The sequence below is a fragment of the Hipposideros armiger genome, unplaced genomic scaffold (genome assembly GCF_001890085.2).
Source record: "Hipposideros armiger isolate ML-2016 unplaced genomic scaffold, ASM189008v1 scaffold_48, whole genome shotgun sequence".
NCBI lineage: Eukaryota > Metazoa > Chordata > Mammalia > Chiroptera > Hipposideridae > Hipposideros > Hipposideros armiger.
The window spans coordinates 3,666,844-3,686,807 of record NW_017731398.1 but is presented as its reverse complement, the minus strand read 5'-3'; the positions used below and the strand labels follow the sequence as shown (position 1 = coordinate 3,686,807).

Below are 19,964 nucleotides of genomic sequence, written 5' to 3'. Positions count from 1 at the left end.
TCCCGGGACATTCGTGCTTCTGACAGCTCTGAATGAGATGCTCGTTACCCTAAGCGCTGAGGCCCTGCTACCCAGAGCGGGTCCCTGAGCCAGCGGGGAGGGCGTCACGTAGGAGCTGGTGAGAAGTGCAGCATCTCGGCCTCCCCCAGACCTGCCGACTCAGACTCAGAAGATGAGATGGCAAATAAGACACAGCCCTGGCCCTCGGGGAGCTCAGAACTGGTAATTGCAATACGCTGACCTAGAGGCTGTGAGAGGATACAGCTCGGGGGTGCTGGGAGTCCAGAGGTGGGGTGTGCTGGCCCTGGAGGTCAGGCAGGGCTCACGGCACGACCTTGAGCTGCCCTCCTGAGGAGGAGCAGGAGGCGGTTCACACAGAAGACAGGCCCCCGTCTGGCATGGTCCCCACGTCCACAGCACCCTGGGAAACACTAGCGATGGCATCTTTGGGGCATCGGCGGCCTTTCCAGGCACAGGTCCAGAGGGGCCTTTGCACCTCAGACCCTGGGAAGCACAAGGGCAGCAACGGGAACTGAGGCTCATGATTAGCAGTGGCGGTGTCCCGGTCATGTGCTGCTTCCACTGCCACTGGTAACAGTTCATTTGCACGTGCTCCTGCGGAGTTCTTTGTCCAGCCTTAATAGGATGCAGGGACAGCCGACTCCCACACAGAGGAACCAGGTGACATGAAAATGCCTCTCTCCTGACCCGCTGCATGGAAGAGGTCACTGACACCAAATGCTGTCATTTCCGGTACCTTCCAAGAAGGCACAGGTGACTGAAGTCAGACTTTACCATGTGGATGGACCCAGCCCAAGATGCCACCCGCTCTGGGAACGCTGTGGCTGTGCCATGTCACAGCTGTAACGTGCAAGTGCGAGAGAGGAGAGAGGGTAACCAGGTGCATCTGTGCCGGATGTCTCGTGGCCCTGGGGTAGGTGTCACTGCCCCTAGGGACACAGGGCACAGCAGAGGTGAGAGAGAACTCTGGGGGTGAGGCATATGTCGGCCCCAAACTCCTCTTACTCCAGGCCTGGCTGCTTCCCATACAAGGCACCACACCCCCAAGCCTCCATGGTTTCTGGGCCACCCTTCCCTCGCCTGCCCCTTTCCTCTCTCATTCTCCATCGCCCAGACTGTGTGTCTCAGGCTGTTAGGCTGCACTCATCGCTGTGGTGCCCGGTCCTGCTGACATCCCGCCCGGGCGTGCTGCAAAAGACATGCACGTCTGTTTGTCTTTTTAATCCAAAAGAAATCAACTATATCCAGAAAGTAAATAACTCGGTTAAATTTAGTGTTGACTAAACACGCAAACATAAAGACAAATGAAAAAAAAGTGTACCCAGACCCAGTAATTCCACTCTTGGGTATCTATCCAGAGAAACCCAAGACATTAATTTGAAAAAATATATGCACCCCTATGTTTATTGTAGCACTATTCACAATAGCCAAGACTTGGAAACAACCGAAATGCCCATCGGTAGACGGCTGGATAAGAAACTGTGGAACATTTATACAATGGAGTATTTATTACTCTGCTATAAGGAAGCATGTAATCTTACCATTTGCAATGATATGGATGGACCTAGAGAACATTATGCTAAGTGAAATAAGTCAGTCAGAGAAAGACAAATACCATATGATCCCACTTATATGTGGAATCTAAAGAACTGAATAAATGAGCAAAGTAAACAGAAATGGTCTCAGGGATACAGAGGAAAACTGATGGTTGCTAGATGGGAGGGAGTGGGGATGAGGGAGAAGGGGAAGGGATTAGACAGCATAAATACGTAACTACAATATTGCCACAGGGACATGAAAGACAGTTCGGGGAACATAATAATGTTGTAAATATTTTGTAGGGTGTCAGATGGTCACATGTCCTGTTAGGGAGACCACTTCATGGATGGGGTAGAGGCTTGATCACCGCACTGTACACCTGAAGCTGATGTTGTATAATATTGTATGTCACCTATAATTGAATATATATATATATAGTCACGGGATGTGGAGTATAGTGTGGGAGTGGAGTCAAAAGAATTGTAATAGATAAGTATGATATTGGGGGGGGAGTGGGGTGGCGGATTGGGGGAGGGGGTTATCACTTTGAAGGGGAAAAAGTATAACTATTGTACTGTGTTGTACAGCTGAAACTAATTTTAAAAATGTTTATTTCACAATAAAAAAAATAATAAAAAGAAAAAAAAGTGTATCCATGCAGAGGGGGAGGAGAGAACAGAGAAGGAAGGATTTGTCAAGCTTGGGGTGTGACACAGGAACAGATAAGCATAAGAGAAAACAGATACAGTATGGAAAGTAATAATTTAAGGGTTACCTGGCAAGAATAAAAGGAGAATGTGTAGCTTCAAAGTCAGTAGAAGAAAATATTCAATTAAATAAATAGAAATAGAAAACATAAGATTGCAGAAAAAGTTCTGCTATACATTTTATTACAACGAATGCAGATGGACTCACAGAAGCAGCTCTCATCCTGAATTTAAGGAAGGAAAATGGAAACAAGAGCAATGAAACCTAACAACATTCAGTGACACGCTCTCCACAAGGGACATATTTTTAACAAAATGATACAAGGAGGAATGGAGCAAAGATACACCAACAAGGATGACCCAAACCGAGAAAGCACATTTCATATCCGACAACATGATAAGAACAAAGCTTTGTATTATACAGTGATAAGAGGAAAAATAGATATAGGTCTCTTAACAAGATATCCAAAAACATACGTAAAGCAATGCAACAAGTGATAGAAACATGAGGAGAAATAAAGATAAATCGACAATTCTCACAGGAGAGTATAACATTGCTTTCTAAGGGCTGGCCGAGTGGCTCAGTTGGTTAAGAGTTTGTGTAAGAGCGTGAGCTCTGAGCAACAGGGTCACCGGTTTGATTCCCACATGGGCCAGTGATGCTGCGCCCAAACTGAGCTGCCGCTGAGCTGCCAACAGGTGGCAGGATGGCTCAGCTGGTGAGAGCACGTGTTCCTAACAACAAGACTGCCTGTTTGAGATGGTGGGCTACGCCCGCCCGCAACTAAGACTGTACTCGGCACCTTGAGCTGAGCTGCCACCCGGATGGCTCAATGAATTGAGCATGTGCTCTTAACAGCAAGGTTGCCGGTTCGACTCCCACATGGAAAAAAAAAATCAACAACAAAAAAACAAAAACAAAAACAAACCATTGCTTTCTCAGAAACTAATGAACAAATAAAAAAGCAAGCAAAGAAACAGAATATGAATGACATGATGAATATACTTAAAATTACAAAAGCTGTACAAGCTGTTTATGTCCAACAGAAATGTAGATTCCTTTGAACCACACAGAACTGTATAGATGGTATATATTGTGCTGCATGGGGAGCTCCAATAAATACCAAAGAATTAACATCACATCGAGGATGCTCTCTGACCATAATGTAATAAAATTAGGAATAAAGAACAAACGCTGTCTTTTATTTATTTTTTAAACCTATGTACCTGAAAGTTTGAAAACACACTCATAGGCAAAAGGAAACATAGGTGAAATCGTGGAATACTTATTGCTGAATGTCAAAATATTACATGTCGAAATTTGTGAGATATGACTAAAGCAAAGGGACATTTTTGTTTTAACTACATTTATAAGAAAACAAACAAAAGTTGAAATAATGGACAAATCATTCAACTCAAGAAAGTAGAAAAAGGACAAATAAAAGAAGCAGGACAGAAAGAATAAAGTGCAGACCGTTAAATAGGGAAATAGAAAATAATAGAGACTATTACTAATTATCCAATAACGCTACTGAGTAGAAAGACCTCTTGTGAGACTCACCATCAGAGAGAGAGAGAGAAAGAGAGAGAGAGAGAGAGAGAGAAAGAGAGAGAGAGAGAGAGAGAGAAGGATCAAGTGAACAAGACAAAAATAAGAAAGGAAAATAATTACACATACAACAAACATTTAAAATATAATGAGAGATATGTAACTTTGAAAACCAAGATGAACATATTTGTAGAAAAAATTTTAAATGCACAAGAAGAACTAGAAAGCTTAGCTGAACCAATGAACACAAAAGGATTCAAAATGGTAACGGATCTCTCCTGCTGGCAAGATGTGGCTTGAATGTACATTTCCCTGATCCCTCTGCAAAAATGAAGGAAAAAGCCCATTGACAACATTGTAAACAAAACTAGCTGACAAAATAGTCCCAAGAACCTTAGAATATGGGCAGGTGGGGCCAAACCAACAACATCAAGGGTCTTACAGCTGCATGGGAGCAACCTCAGGGCCATGGATGGACTAAGAAATAAGAAACCTAGAAATCACGGGCCAATACTTGCCCCCAGAAGGAAGGGGTTGGCTCAGGCTTGAGGACTCAAAGAGCCAATAGGAGAACAATCGTCAAGATGGGAGGGGCTTCTCAGGGTCTAATGGGTGGGCAAGGAGTCCAAGGATTATGACAGGGGGCAGAAGTCTCAGGGGAAGGCCAAAACCCCCTCACTGTGGAGAAACTGCTAGGAATGGAGCACAGATTGATCAGGACAGGAACACGTGGGCTACAGATATTAACAAGAAACAGAATCCGGGAAGACAGAGCTCAGGAAGGAGAGTTCAATATTAGGAAACCCATTAATGTAATTCATCCTCCTAAGAGAGCGAACGAGAAAAACCGTGTCATCTGCATAGATTCTGAAACGAAATCCAATACCCACCTTAAACACACTCGGTAAAGTAAAACTCGAGGTTATTTCCTGAACATGATAGCATGCGCGTACCTCAGCCTCAGACGGGCACCTTCCTTAATGGGAAATCACCAGCAAGGATGCTTGATCATGTTTGTTAATCCTTGCAGTAGATGGGTTTAAAAAGTTACATCTTTATTTCCACTAATCTCCAACAGAAATTTAGCTTTTCCTTCAACTGTGAATCTAGGTAATAAACCCCAGTAACACCTGAATTATTGATGACTTTGTCGCTTACGGAAATCACACATTCTTGTATCATATTACAGTTGTTGCAGGTATGTCGAAATATTGTTTATGCCTCTCACTGATTTGAAATTATGGCATTAATCAGACCTCCCACTATATCTTGCTGCTTCATGCACTAACAAGACTTCAGTAACTACTTCAATACTTGCTTCCGTTTGTCATCCAATGTATTTTATTTTTTGCATTCGAAATCTTAATTCAGAGAAAGGGTCCATAAACGTTGCTTGACTGACAGAGGGGCCCAGGGCACAAAAAGTGTTGTGAACTCCTGCGATTGTCACTTTCCATGAAGTCAGGAATAATAAACCAAGGGTGTCCACTATCTCCGATCGTGCAGAGGACTTTAAGGCCAGGAATCGAGCCAGTTTGCAAATGCTGAGTGAGACTAACAGCTGCACCTGCTCTGCCCTCACACACCCACGCACACCCGACTTGGCTTCCCTGCTAAGTGAGTGGCAAGGGCAGCGGGGTGAAGAACAGGAAGGAGAAGATGAATCCCAGGCACAGTGGGGTCCTTCTGGATCCAACTCTCTCAGCAGGAGGTCACAGATGAGCTCCGCAGCAAAGGGGACTGCCCACCAGTGCCCGGTGTGTCCTGGGGGGTGGCCGTGGCCCACCAACGAGGGGCCAACATTCCCCTCCAAGTCTGTTCCTTCTAAACTTGGGTTCCCTCCTCCTGAGGGTACTCTGGCTCCCCTGCACATACCAAAGCCCTTAACCTCCGTCCTTATCTGGGACAGGCACGCGTGGGCCACAGATATTAGCAGGAAATAGGATCCGGGAAGACAGAGCTCAGGAAGGAGAGTTCAGTATTAGGAAACCCATTAATGTAATTCATCCTGCGTGAAAGAGAAAAAACCGTGTCATCTGCATAGATTCTGAAATGAAATCCAATACCCACCTTAAAAACACTCGGTAAAATAAAAATCAAGGACATTTCCTGAACATGATAGCACTAACTCCTTATCTGGCTTTACCAAAACCTCTCCCCCAAGCATGGGAAGAGACAAGGCTGGCTCAGCCCTGGGCTCCCAGAAGCTCACGGGAATCAAAGGGGCCATGACCTTGCAATCGACCTGCAGTGAAAACCACCACTGCTTCGTGAAGGCTGCAAACCTGAATTATCCGGAGGTCAAGACGCCACATACGACCTGTTGGAGGTGATGAGGACAGGCGCTGGGCTGGAACCCGCCCCTGAAGACTCAGTAACATACAAATGCATACAGGCCTGTGTTAAGCCACACAAAGCCAGCCGGCAGACCGCCCGTCTGCAGCCTCAGCAAGTCCTGCTGCCTCCACAGACCATCCATCCTGTGCGGAGAAGCTGTCCCCTAAACGGAGCCTCTCTACATGACATTCTCGAGACCCCGTAATCTGCTTCCTCCCAGCCCCGGGGAGGCGGGGAGGCTGCAGCCACCACAGTGCATTCCATTTCGCATGTGCCCGGGAATGACCCGGGTCCTACAGCCCTGTGCGTCCCACAGCCTCTCCCCGCAGTGCTGCTACAAACAAAGGGAAAATGACAAAGACCCGTGGCGCAGGGACTCTAAGGACAGGCATCATCGGGTGCGATTTCTCCCCTGAACAGAGAATATACCAACGGGAATTTTTTAAACCCCTGGGAGGAAGGTAGGTGGGCTTCATTCATGAACCAACTCTTTTACGTAATGTGTGCTTGTTTAAGAACATCCTTGTTATTTGATGGCCTACAGAAAGGTAGGCTAACTAGGAAATTAGCACGAGCACTGCCTCCCAATTGCACGTGGTAATAGCTCTAGTCACAGTCGCAGAAATAACCAGAGAGGGTCAGATCAAAGACTCAGGGGAAGGCAGACGCGGCGGTCCTGACCATTCACACGGCAGCCTGTGGTTGGCAAGGGCTCTGCGCTTACGGCCCTCAGGACACGATGAGGAGACAGAGGTGCAGGGTGGCTCCCCCAGCGTCCCGGCCTGTAAGTCCCAGAGCCAGGGTGTGAAGCGGATGTGCTGGGCCCCCACCCCCCAGGCTGCTGTCCCCCACCGGTAGGCACACTTTCCGTGAAAGGCCAGATGGTGGTGATGTTAGGCTGTGAGGGCCACAAGGTCTTTGTTATAACTAGTTAACTCCGCCATTGTCAGACAAAAGCGGCCACAGACAATATGTCAACAAACGGGCACGGCTGTGTTCCAATAAAACTTTATTGACAAACACAGGCAGTGTGCTGACCCTGCTCTGCCACCTTCATGGCCACTCTTCCTTTGCAGTCTCATGAGCCAGTTCATGACTGAACTGGTATGAAAAGAGGAATGATGCGGAAAGAACAGGAGGTACAGAGGTTAAGGGAAGTGGCATGATAAGAGAAGGGAGTCCCCGAGAAGGGAGTCCCCGGGAACGACATGATTTAAAGCGGGGTTTGGTCAGAGTCCTGGGGGTTTGAATACTATCAGTGGTGGGACAGACAGAGGTCCCTCTAGCTTCCTCATGAGCAAAAGGGCACCACCAGCCACCAAAATTCTTGTGTTTCCTAGAAATGAAACAGGAAGGAGCTGCAAAGGTGCAAATCTGATCATCAGTTTGGTTATCAAGAGTTTCATGATCAAAGTAGGGCTGGAAAGGAATTCCCAGCACCAGCTCTTACTGGGTCCCCTGTCACACCCACTCACATCCCCAGAAGCCCTGTACGTTCCCGCATGTCACAGATGGAAGGACCTAATCTAAGTAGCTAATGAGATCTTTCAAGAGGATGTGTATACCTCGTTTGCTGCAGTCCCCGCTCGTCCCTAAGGCTCCCCAACACTGAAGCTAAGGTCGGTTGAAGTTTATAATCGTATGTCTTGCTCATTTCATTCATTCATTTTACTGGCTGGCCTGTGGAAATGTATTCACTTCTGACTTTGCATTAACCCTTTTACTTCTTCCCTCCAACTTCCCCTTCCCATCAAGGTGCCTAATCCACAGCACACACTCAATAAATGTCTGATACGCTAACCTGAGAATGGCCCCATGCCCTGTTTTGCTAAGGGAGTAGAGCAGCAGTGGAGGAAAACCATAGGACTAAAACCCAGGAGATGCCCATTTTAATTTACTTTGTGCCAACATGCATCTACAGCTGAACCTCCCCTGTGTCTAACGGCCACGGTGGGATCAGATGAATCACCAGGTCCTTTCCAGCTGGGAAATGTGGCCCCTTCACAGTCTCCCAACTAACAGTATCGCGGGTTCCCCGTTAGCTACTGAGCTCAGCCCAGGGTCCCCCTTCTGGAACGTCATGGCCAGTCTCAGCTGACTTTCCAGGCCTGCTGCCCACTGGTATCCTTCCCTCATCCATCATCCATCAGCCTCCTACGCTTTCTGCAAAACCTTACACGCCCCCAATGCAGGGTCCCCGCTGGGCACACCGTGGAAGTCACTCTTAGTTGCCAGCATAACAAGTATTCCTCCCACCTTCCTGACTCTCGGGCCCAGAACCCCAATTTTGTTTGGAACAGCGATGTCCCGACCTGGTGGTGAACACTGATTTCATCTAACCCCAGCCTTTCACTCCTGTCCCATTTTGCCAGACAGCCCGGCATCCTTATAGGGCAGAGGCTGCCATGTCCCCCAGCTCCAGACAGTGCACCTTAAGGAGTCTGCTAGAAGCACCCAGCGATGCTTTGGTTTTCCTGATTAAGAGGTGTTAGAAAAGAGACGACAGGCCCCAAATGAAGTCACTTGCGTAAAGCCCACATCACCAACCCGAGACTTAATATCTAACTGAATCACAATTTCAACCTCTCCTAGGAGTGAAATCTGGAATTACTGGGTCAGCACTAGTCAGGTCATCTGCTGGCTTGACCCCTGTCGTCCCCTAAAGAAAGGTGACCTTGCCCCAACCAACCCACTCTTTACTACTACCTGCCTTGTCCCACCCCCTTCTGCCTTTAAAAGTCTGTCATTGTGTACAGCTCCCCGGAGCTCCTTTCTCTCTGCTCGGTGGGACGCTGCCCACTCATGAATCATTGAAGAAAGCCAGTCAGACATTTAAAATTTACTCAGTTGAAATTTGTTTTGTTAACACTGGGTAGATGCAGATGGTACTATTTCTGCAAGCGTCTTCCCACCTTGAACGTGGTTGTGATGCCTGGAGCTACAGGAGCCATCTGGTCGCCGGGTGGGACAAGCTATGCTACGGAGAGCAGCAGAGCCACCAGACGGCAGGCACAGCGGAGGGGAAGCCCATGCGCCACCCTGGGCGGCCTGTCTTGGGACTCCTTGTCGTGTGAGAGAATTAAAGGTGTCTGGTGCTTAAAGGACTGTTAGTGGTTCTGTTAGTTGTTCCTGGAAGGATTCTTCCTTCTTCTTATCTTTTCTCTGGCTTTCCAAATTCATTCTATTATACTGAAGATAATTTACATATTGCATCTAGAAGAACGTCTGGCCCGTAGTAAGCGCTCTGCAAGTCAGTGCTGTTCCTGCTTCTGCAGCTCCTTGTCCTGAGACTCAGACCCAAGTTCCCGTCCATCTCCACATTCCGGTGGCATTGTCTGGGCCAGCGCTTTCATGTGGAACCATAAAATGCATGTCACTTTTTTTCTGGGTGTCTCCTCTCCTTTACTAACTATGAACCCTGGAGGAAATCCCTCACAGTTTTCCCCACAATAATGTATTTCATCAAATCTAAGGTGTTCATTTTTACATGCACCATAATTTTATGAAGTACAAAGAAAGAAAAAATCTTTGTCTTAAATGATGACATGTTGTAGAATATAAGACACGATCTGATGTCAGATGTGTTGAAGTTTTGTAGGACAACGTGCCTGTCAGAATTGAGAGACTGACTGTGCAGACAGAAAGTGGCCACACCATGTACTAAAACAGAACTCTGATGCACAGTCAGACCACAATCCCTGTAACAATCAGCCCCAATCACTCCAGACTTGGTCAGTAACTGACAACTTCCCTAATTGTGGCCCCTGCTTCCAACCAATCGGGGAAGGCCAAACATGCATCGCTACCCAATCACACAGTACACCCCGCCTCTAGTTAGCCCCCTCCAGCTTCCCAGGCCCACAGCCCCCATCAGGCCACACCTGAGCCTTCCCTTTGTCCACTGTGAGTTCCCCGCTCTCCTGAGTCTCTGTCAAATGCAAGTGGCAGTTCTGACTCCCTTACTGCAGCAAGATGAGAACAAATGGCCTTTGTTTGTTACCACGCAGGCCACCTCTGTCTATCTGCACAGAATCAGTGGAATTACCTGGTCAGCACTCCTGCTATTGTTCATTTGTTCAGCAAGCATCCATCTTCTGGGTAATGGGATCAGCACGTACAGCACGGGCTGGGGGATATTTAATGGAGGGGCTTGCTAAGGAAACCACTGATTTTAATAACTGTTTAGCAGAGGGGCCACTCAGGCCTGAACAGAGGGGACAGCTGTGGAGAGACAGAGGGGAACAGAATGGCACAGTCTAAAGAAAAGAAATGACGAATCCAAGGTGGACTGAAAGCAGAGGGAGAGGCCATTCAGGCTGAGGACGCAGAGAAGCCTTCCCAGGGGACACAGAGGCTGAGGAGACCACTGCCACTATGAGAGCGTGGGGCAGGGAGCAGGTTCTGGGGAGAAGGGCTGAAGCCCAGGCGCAGAAAGAATGTTCTCCTTCCTCACCACGAGGAGGGGGCTGACGGCGAACAGAACGGCGTGTCATGTGTCACATGAGTGTCCTTTAAAGGGACAGAGACGGGTCATAGGGCCGCCGACAGACATGGTTGAATGTGACCCCCACTGGAAGACACCCTCCCTGCCAGGCTGCGTTCTGTTAATCTGTGTCCCACGGACTTGCTCACGAGATATAACAATACCTGTCATATGATGACCTCACCCTGGGGGCTGGCACCACCCAAAGAAAGCTTGTGCTTGTTGGGCCCCCTTGCACCCTACACAGCCCTTCCTTGGCGTTACTGGTGTCTCGGAAAGGACAGGGTGTGCCCCGGGTGTGCAGCTCTCCACCACACGTGAGCAAAAGGCTGGAGAACTCGGTCACCGTGTCTCCTCCACTGAACTCCCTGCCATTGGAGCCCCAGGAGGCCAGGGATAATTAAACAACATTAATTAAAATACTGAAGAACAGGAAGGGCAAGCGGCAGGAGGGACAAAGGAATAACATCAAAGAGATGGAAAACAATAAAAATAGCAGCACTCACTGTGCGTGGAGCCCCAGGCAGTTGACAGCTCAGCTGGAGGCCGTCCAAGGAAAGTGTCCTGGACACCGGCCCCTCGGGGCGATGGGGACTCATGGTGGCTGGAAGGAAGGGTCCCAGTGGGTGCTCAGTGTCCAGATGTCCAAGAGGTTCCTGGCCTCTGCAGATCATAATTAAACATGTGCAAACATGATTACCTTCAGAAGTTTCTATGAGTACAGAAAGTCCCACTGCCTTTGTGGTTTAATGTGCTGCTGCGGAGTCTCGTGTTTCGGCTTTTCGTTAAAAAGAAGGATTTCAGGCATCTTGCTAAATTACAGAATGATTCTCTCACACGAATTTCTCTAGCTCAATCTCCAGCAGGTTTACGAAGAAAGCACTTAAAGCCGCCATCAGTCACGGTGTGGTTCCAGTTTGAGGGCTAAGATACACTGGGGATGGATGACCCCCAAGGTGGAGGGGGTGTGAGGGCCACTTCAGAACAAAGGGGTAGTGACCAGGGCCGGCTGATCCCAAGTGTCGCTTCCCCTCTGGGCTACCGATGTCAACTTCTTGTACATCCTTCCATTGATAATCTGCGCACATACAAGCAAATATGTGCACAAATATATTATTTTTATAGAAATGGTAGCTTATTATACACATCATCTGCCCACTTTTTTTCCACTTAAACACACAATGTGTTTTAGAGACCCTTCTGTACCAGATCACGCAGAGCGGCCAGTCTTGTCCAAAGCTAAGGGAGTATTCTGTTGTATGGGTTTGCCACAGTTGGCTTAATCAGTCCTCTAGTTAAGTTCCCACTCTTTAATACAGTCTGTGCTGAAATAAATAACCTGTACAGAGGTCAGTTTCACAGGTGCAAATATATTTCTAGGATAAATTCTTACAAACGGAATTGCTGGGTCAAAGAGTATGTGCAATGGAGATAAGGACACATGCAGGTCCTCGAGCTGTTCTGAGGACTGTGTGGGCTTCTGCTTGTAGTCACGCTGAAGGCTCCATGAAGAAGCGTCTCTGTGCTGGGTGCTGGAGGGAGACGAAGGCGGGGCAGAGATTCCTAAAGGGGGTGGGGGGGTTGGGGGGGGTGTACTCACATTCCCTCCCTTAAATGCTTAACGTTCAGTAGGGGGTAATTCTTGCAGGCAGGGCGCACTAGTAAATGCTACCTGGGGCGGGCATACACACAAAATTCTAAGCAGCCCAGGAAAGAAATGGATAGATTCTAAGGAGAGTTTTCATAAGAACTGGAGTTTGTCGAAAAGGCCACGAGAGGGCAATGTTTCAGATGGAAAGAATCACAGGGGCAGGACCAGGCAGCCAGGGCTGACCCTCTGAAGATTGGAACTCCAGGAGATCGAGTCAGTCAGGACCCATCATCTATCTGGATAAAGCTCAAGCATTCAGTCTGAGAAAAATCAGACCAGGACTGGGCAGGTAGATGAGGATCAGGCCTGGGAAAGGCTGGTACACAGCCGTGGATGACTTCCTGTCTTGGGAGGATGCTCTGAGGCCCAGGGACTCCAGGTGCTGGGAGGGTCTTCGTAAAGACTCAGCTAGGACCTCTCACGCCCATGCCCAGTTCCCAGAGAAATTATTCCATACCCTAATCCTGGGTGCTCTTACGGAATCAAAAGGGACAGTGATGATCAGGTGGTCTTTTAGCAGTCACCAATATGTCATCTCACCGTTGCAGCTACCAATCAAATTTCAACTATACAATCCAGTGTTATCAACAAGATACAGTCACCACGTTGCACACTGGACCCTCAGACCTCACTCATCTTATGACTGAAAGTCTGCACCCTTTTGCCAACGTCTCCAACGTCCCCCACCCCAGCCCCTAGCAACCACTTTCCTACTCTCTGTTTCTATGAGTCCAACTGTTGAAGTTTATTTTTTACTTTTTAGATCCCACACATAAGTGACACCATGCGGTACTGGTCTTTCTCTGTCTGGCTTGTTTCACTAGACATCATGCCCTTCAGTGGAGCCATGATTTTTATTGTTGGGTCAGTGAGGGAGGGGTTTCCTACAGGCCTGACCCTGTTCTGTGCCCTTCCTAGGTAGAAACTCCCTAGTTCTCATCACAACCTGATGAGGTGGGTGCTAGCATGAGCCCCACAGTGGAGAGGATGGCACTGTGCGTTTGGAGAGCTGCTATGACGTTTCTTTTCATTTTGCTCACCCTCACATGGGCAGCTTAATCCATACTCTTTACTTGCTGGTTTAGCGTGGAAGAGTTCTCGTTGGCACCGCATTTGCCTTAAATGGCATCTGCTATCCTCCCTTCCCAGCTGTTTGTCAGGGCTGCAGGAACATCTCCTGTTACCCTTTCTATAATGAGAGGGTCTGAGAGGAGAGGGAGACAGACGGGGCTACCCCTTCAAAGATTTTTTGAGATGTCCTGGGTTCACTGCTTTCAATTAAAAATGCTCCATTAAATGCCCCAGTCTAGCAGAGAACCCCAAATGATGGGAATTACTGGGTTTTCCTGTGCGTTAGATGATATCCTAGGATGCTGCAGCGACTGGGAACTGGGGTCCGCGCCCTTCAGGCGTTTCCTTGACGTCTCCTCCAAGCTGTGTTCAGGATCTGAGCAAAACTTCCCAAAGTTTGTTTAACCTGTCTATCTTCTCTACTTGTACAGTTTTGAGGTGAGACAGACGTGGTGGTAAGACCCATACAGAGTCTGGTCAATAGCTCTGAATTCTTTCTTAGGACTTTTCTTTTTTTTTTTTAAAGTTGGGACATGAAATAGTACCACTTAAAATGGCACCACTTCCTGCTTTCCTTTTTGGAATATTTTACTATTTATTTTATTCACGTAGTCAGATATTAACAAGGCGGAAGTTTTTATGACCTGGCTTTAGTCTGTCATCTTTACCTAAAACTTGGCTGGTATGTTATGACTTCCTTAAAGAACTATATCTTACAACCGATGTTTGCTTTTCCCCAGGATAGAAGTTTCCATTTTATTATAAAAGCCATGCAAAGTATGGTGTCAAAATGCTGAAATTCAATTACAACAATTTTATGTTCTTGCTTTTTAAATACCTATATTACACGGAATAAGTGAAGCCTGAATAAAGTGCAATGTTCAGAAGCTCCTAGCAGTTTCTCAGACCAGCAAGCTTGTATAGCTTTCTGCCTCTCCTGCCAGGTAGCCTATCTGTACGGTCATTTTGGGTGAAGATATTTTAGTTTCTGGACACGGTCTCCCTACCATCTGAGAATAGTAATTGATCTTTTAGAATCAAACTTAGAAACTTTAACTTTGTCCAGGAGCAGGATGAATAAACAAAAAACTGAAAAGCAAACGCTTCCATTATTTACCTTTTAAATGAGTTTCTCCCTTTGGAAGTCTCCTCCTAGGAGATATTTTTAAATGTTTTCAAAAACACCTTTTAAAGTGTTTCTCCCAGTTGCTAAGTTGAGACCTGATTCATGCTTCTGGGATGGGAGAAGGGGGAATAGAAATGATGGCTGATCGCAGAAGTATCTGGAAGCCGCAGTCGGAGGGGAGGGGAGCCGCAGATGCTTCAGATTCGTGTGAAGGGAGATTTGCTGTCTCCCTTCTCTGGCCTGTGCTTTTGTGCTTGTGTCATTTTGCCCCCAGCTGGGACGTGTTTTCATATTTATTTTGTGGTTAGAAAAAGGTGTGTCCTCTCAAAGAGTTTGAGCTGCTCTTGACATTCATAAAGCTGATGGAGATAAAGAGGAGAGCCGGGTTTCAGCTCCAGGACGTCTCGTGACTTGAAGCTGCATCTGTCTGCTGAGCCCCACGTGCATCCTGGATTCCTGCATCTGGAGGGGACCCCAACTCAGCATGTCACAGACCCCCTCAGCTCTCGGCACCCTCTCCCTCCTCTTCCCCATGGATGGTACCTCTGACACAGACCAGTCTAGCTGGGAAACAGGTCCTGTCAATTCTACCTCTGGAACATCTTTCAGGGACATCCTTTTCTATCGTTATTGCTTCTGCCATGCTCCGCGCATCTTTATCTCTTGTCTGAAAGATCGCAATATCCCAGCTGTGTCCAGGTAGATGGCGTTTGTCCACGGAGCTGCACCAATGTCCCCGACTCTGTGCTCTTACGCGGTGACCTTGCCTCTCCTCCGGGGATGGGGGGCAAGAGTCTATGTCCCCTCCCCTTGATCTGGAGCTGGCCCTGGGACCTGCTTCAACCCTGAATGCAGCATAAGTCCCTTCCCAGGCTAGGTCTTCTGAGATAGACAGTTTTTGCCTTTGCCACTTGGAATGCTCCCTCCTCGAAGCAGCCTCCTCGAAGAAGAATCTGACTGCCCTGAACCCCCTCTTCTGGGAAGACCACAGCCAGGGTACAGCCGACGCCACGTGGAGCAGAGCCAGAGCCTCAGGGAAGCAGTGGAGGAAACGTGCCGTGTTCAGGCACCAGGTGTGGGGCGGTGTGTTACCCAGAAACACTAATACAGCCCTGTGCCTTGGGTCCCCCTCTCACACTGCCACCAGCGCTGTGGTCCTACCTCACATGTGTGGTCACATCACTGCCTTCCCTACAGAGTCCAGGCCGAGCCCTGCTTAGCCCTCTGCGGAATAGCCTTCTCTCTGGTCCCCCTCTCACCTGCCCAGTTTCAGCTTTGATCACTCCTTCCTTACCTCCTGCCCCATTTCCTTGACACCCCAGATATCCATCTCCCTGCACTGTATCACGTGACCCTGGTAGGATGTCCAGTTCCTCCGTGAAGCCCTTGCCCAGGCCCTGGTCAGCTCTGCATGTCCAGGGACTTCGTCTGGGCCTGACTGCATGTGGCCATGACCAGGGCAGATGGACAAAATACCCATTCCGCAACTTCCCAGGGTCCTGGACATCCCGGCGGCCTAGCGTCAGGGGCTGGCTGTGTGGTGAGGGGCTGCCCCACGGCCTGCTTTCAGTACCACGGGAGTCGCAAAGGGCAGGAAGCGCCGGTCATGTCCGCGTCCCCGGGTCTGGCCTCCCCTCTGTGGAACGTTGGAGTGAAGCAGTGGTGTCGGGAGGTCTGTGAGGCCGTCAGAAAGGCCAGGAGGTGAGTATCCTCCTGGAAGGAAGAGGGGAGCCCAGCAGGCAGAGATGTACCTGTTATGTGACGCTCGGCAGGGGACTCCCACACCTCGGTGCTGCTGTCTGCATCTAGGCTGGACCCCCCCCCCCCCCCCCGCCGTGAGCTCCTGGGGAACAAAGACAGCGTCCACTCCGTCTCTATCCCAGAGCCTTGCCTTGTGCCTGGAATGTAACGGCCACACATAAACAGCAATGAGTGAGTGAGCGAGTGTGAGAAGCCAAGTGGAAACCGACTGGGTCCGACTGAATCCCCTGCTGGGGTTGGTCTGGGTAACCCTGACTTCCTGCCCACAGGACCTGGTCTCCACCACACCCAGCTCTGACAGTGCAGGGTGCCAGCCAGTGTGTGCCCTGCCTACAGGCTCTGCATAGAGCCTCCTGTGAATTCTGCTCAATTTCCACTCACAAGTGCTGCCTGCCACCCTGTACCTGACAGCGGTGTGTCCTTCTATCCAATCCTACAGCAGCAGCCATGAAGGTCCATGTTTACTTCTGCTGCTGGGTCCTTGCTGAGCAGGCAACCTTTAGCTGTGCGCCCAGGAGAACAGTTGCCAATTGATTAAGGATGGAAGGAGACAGCCAGGAAGGTTAATGACAAAAAAGAGCTGAAAGGAAGCCAAGCGAAAGCACGCTTTCCCAGGGAAGGTGTAGTTTCTTTGGCACTAAATATCCACAAGGCCGTTAAATCAGCATCAGCAGATGACAACTATGCGTTCCTTGCATGAAATTTTGCAGACCCTCACCCATGTTTACAGAGCTTCCATGGGAAAAATGTTCTCAGAAGTGTGGTCTTGGAGAATAAGAGAGGATGATGGAGCTTTCAAGTGTGCAGACCTGTTTGCATATGTTAACAAAGGAGGCCCAGGGTTTGAATGGGGTCAGCCCTGGAGGGGAGGGGTACTCTAAGTCAATAATCAAAGTATACCCCCCCCCATGCCTTTAAGAACCCTGAGGATGCGTCAGGCCCTCACGGACAAGCAAGCGTTACCACCCTTTCCAACTTAATTTCAAGCTGTTTATCTGCTGGTGGGTTTGAAGCTGTGCTGACAGCGCGCCAGCCTGCAGGCCTGCCTCCAGGGCTGCTCATTAGTTCAGAGCTGCCCAGGGCCCCAGAGCCTCGTTCCCGCCGTTCTGTAACCTGGCTCAGGGGTTCCTGACACGTGGCCCCGGTCCACACACCTCTGTCTGGGATCATGGGAGGGCAGGGGACCGTCCTTTTCTTCCTTTGCTCCTCCAGGTTTTGTAAGCCTTCCCCCCGCCCCAGTAGAGCTCCCTAACCCATGCTGTGGAATTCTTTTACAGCCCTATGCATAAAAGTGGCAACTCCTAAGGGACCCAGTGGCCCTTGTGGGGGAACACTGCAAAGGGACGTGCCGCATGCCGAGGTCTGGCCTTTCGGAGATGGCAGAGACGGCTAACCGGGGCTGGGACTCATATCCACTTGAGAGTGAAAGATAGTCACTTGGGGGGCCACTATCAGGCTTGGCTGGGCCCCCTGGGGGGCCGGGTCACGGGAGAACCAGTGACAAGGTGGCTGCAGTGTCTGAAAGTGAGCATCGCTGCGTGGTGGGGTGGGGTAGTGGCTGGGGCCCAGTGGTCGGTAACGTCCTCACACCCCTCTGAGGACCATGGGTCTCTAGAAATACCCCCCCCACACACACACACACACATACACACAAAGACTGCTAGCAGGGTAGCAGCAGCCTAACACCCCAGAAACCACCAGGGGCTTGGGGTCTGGTATAGACAGACACATGACAATACTTATGAAGGAGCAGGGCTCCCTGCCTCTCAGCCAAAGCACCGCAAGGCCTTGCTGGAGGCAGGTGTGTCTGCATCAGCAGAGCCAGGTAAACGCACAGGCAGTAGGGAGGGTTAGCCCAGGGCCCACGGCGGAGCACGCGGCTGCACTGATCCCAGAGCGGGGGAACACGGGTGCCTTCTGGAGACAGTGGCTGGGAGCAGAGAGGTCTCCATGACTGTGAATCCGCCGGGAGGCAGGCTACGTGTGAGGTGACCCCCTCTCTGGAATGGCGGGTGGTGGAGTGGAAGAATGTGACCAGGCTCTGGGCCAACTTCATGGGCAGCTGGCCAGTCCCTGAAGCTACAGGACTGATAGAAAACCCCAGACTGAACTGAGTATGTCCAGCATGAGGTAAACAAGGAGAGGTGAGGCAGGGAAATTAGAGCAGTTGTTAAGGAAAGAAAATACCTGTAAGATAATCAAGCAGCAAGGGAAAATCCTGCAGAGGGAACTGGGCGAGGAGATGCTGGCGGGGAGGCTCTCTACCTGTCCTTACAAGTCAAAGTCCATCTCCACCCTCGCCACCTCCCAGTCCTCCAGCTCAGAGGCTCTGCCACCTTGCTCAAAGCTGCTCAAGGACATTTTCTGGGCCTCCAGCACCACCCCCATCAGGTCCTGGGGAATCCCTCTACCCTGTCCTGAGTCCCTTCAGAGCAGGGGGGTGCCCGGCCTGGGTTCCAGTGACTGTCACCCCCACCCAGAGAAGGTGTCACATTAATAATTGGGGGAACCCCAGATACTGCTGAGCTCACATCAAATGTCAACATAAAAAATGTTTAGTGTTTTCTACCTCCTATCAGCAAAATGGGAAACTCTAACTCCCAGACTGATTAGTTTTTGGTGCTATGTCGCTCTCTCGTTCATCCAACATGTAAGGAAAGTTTGATCCCTCTGTCTCTTAAAATTAGTGCAGTTATTTCTCCTCTTTATATCACTCTTATTTAATTATCCCCCACAGCAGAAAACCAACACATCCACAGTTACAAATTCAGTACAGCGAAAACTGCATATTGATTTATGATCTTGTTTTTATAACATTATAAAATGGGTAAATTAATTATATTAGTTCTGCATCATTTTCATCCTGACTTGGCTGCTTTTATTACCCATCCTACTAGATGGGCTCCATAACTTTTTTCTAGTGATATTTATAACAGTCCTTGAAATGCTTATTAGCATGTTTGATTGAATTGAAAATACGTCAGATGTTTATCATAACAGAAAGTAAGAACGATTTGACTGATCGGTTTTACAGTGAGGACTGACTTTGCCAAATAGATTACATGGCAGATGTTTGACATATATTTAAAAGCCAAACTTACAATTCCAAGGTTTTGATGAAAATGTTTTCAAAGCCCAACTGTATCAAAATAGACTGTGTCAGCAAAACTGGAAGACATTAACAGCATGTTAAATTCCCAATGATTTTTAAACTATATCTGGCTAAACAAGGTGCCTCCGAGCACACTGGGATTATCAGTCAATAGTTCACTGCAAGAGCCTGTGTGTACTGCCCAGTAAGGGAGAAAGCGAAGGACTCGGAGGGAACAATCCTTTTCCAAGCCACGTGGCTCTCAATTCTTTGCTTTTAACAAAATTGAAAATAATATTGATGATAAATCAGCGTGACTTTTGGCAAATAAGTCAAAAGGCATTCAAAACATCAGGTGATGGTGACATAGCTCTATTTCTGTGCACTTGTTTATATGAACAAGTCTTCTCAGTGTTTGCATCCATAAAAAGAAGAGTGGGAACAAAATAGATGCTGGACTCTGCTTCACTGCATCAAATAAGTCACATTTAGACAGAGATATAGGAAATAATTGGGGAAAACCTCATTCATCTCATTAACAAACATATTTCCAATAAAAATGCTTATACTTAATAGTTAGTAGTATAAATGTAATATATGTTCTGTCTTATCATGTACTACTAATTAT

The 19,964-nt window shown here is 48.5% G+C and overlaps 1 protein-coding gene across 1 annotated transcript in view; it reads right to left on the bottom strand.

The window, feature by feature from the left end:
* The window catches only part of MTHFS (methenyltetrahydrofolate synthetase), a 139,430-nt gene that overhangs the window by 43,180 nt on the left and 76,286 nt on the right, over positions 1-19,964 (bottom strand). The window contains exon 5 of the mRNA XM_019640192.1: positions 11,143-11,299. Coding sequence (XP_019495737.1) covers positions 11,143-11,299 — 157 coding nt within the window. The remainder of the gene's footprint in view (positions 1-11,142; positions 11,300-19,964) is intronic.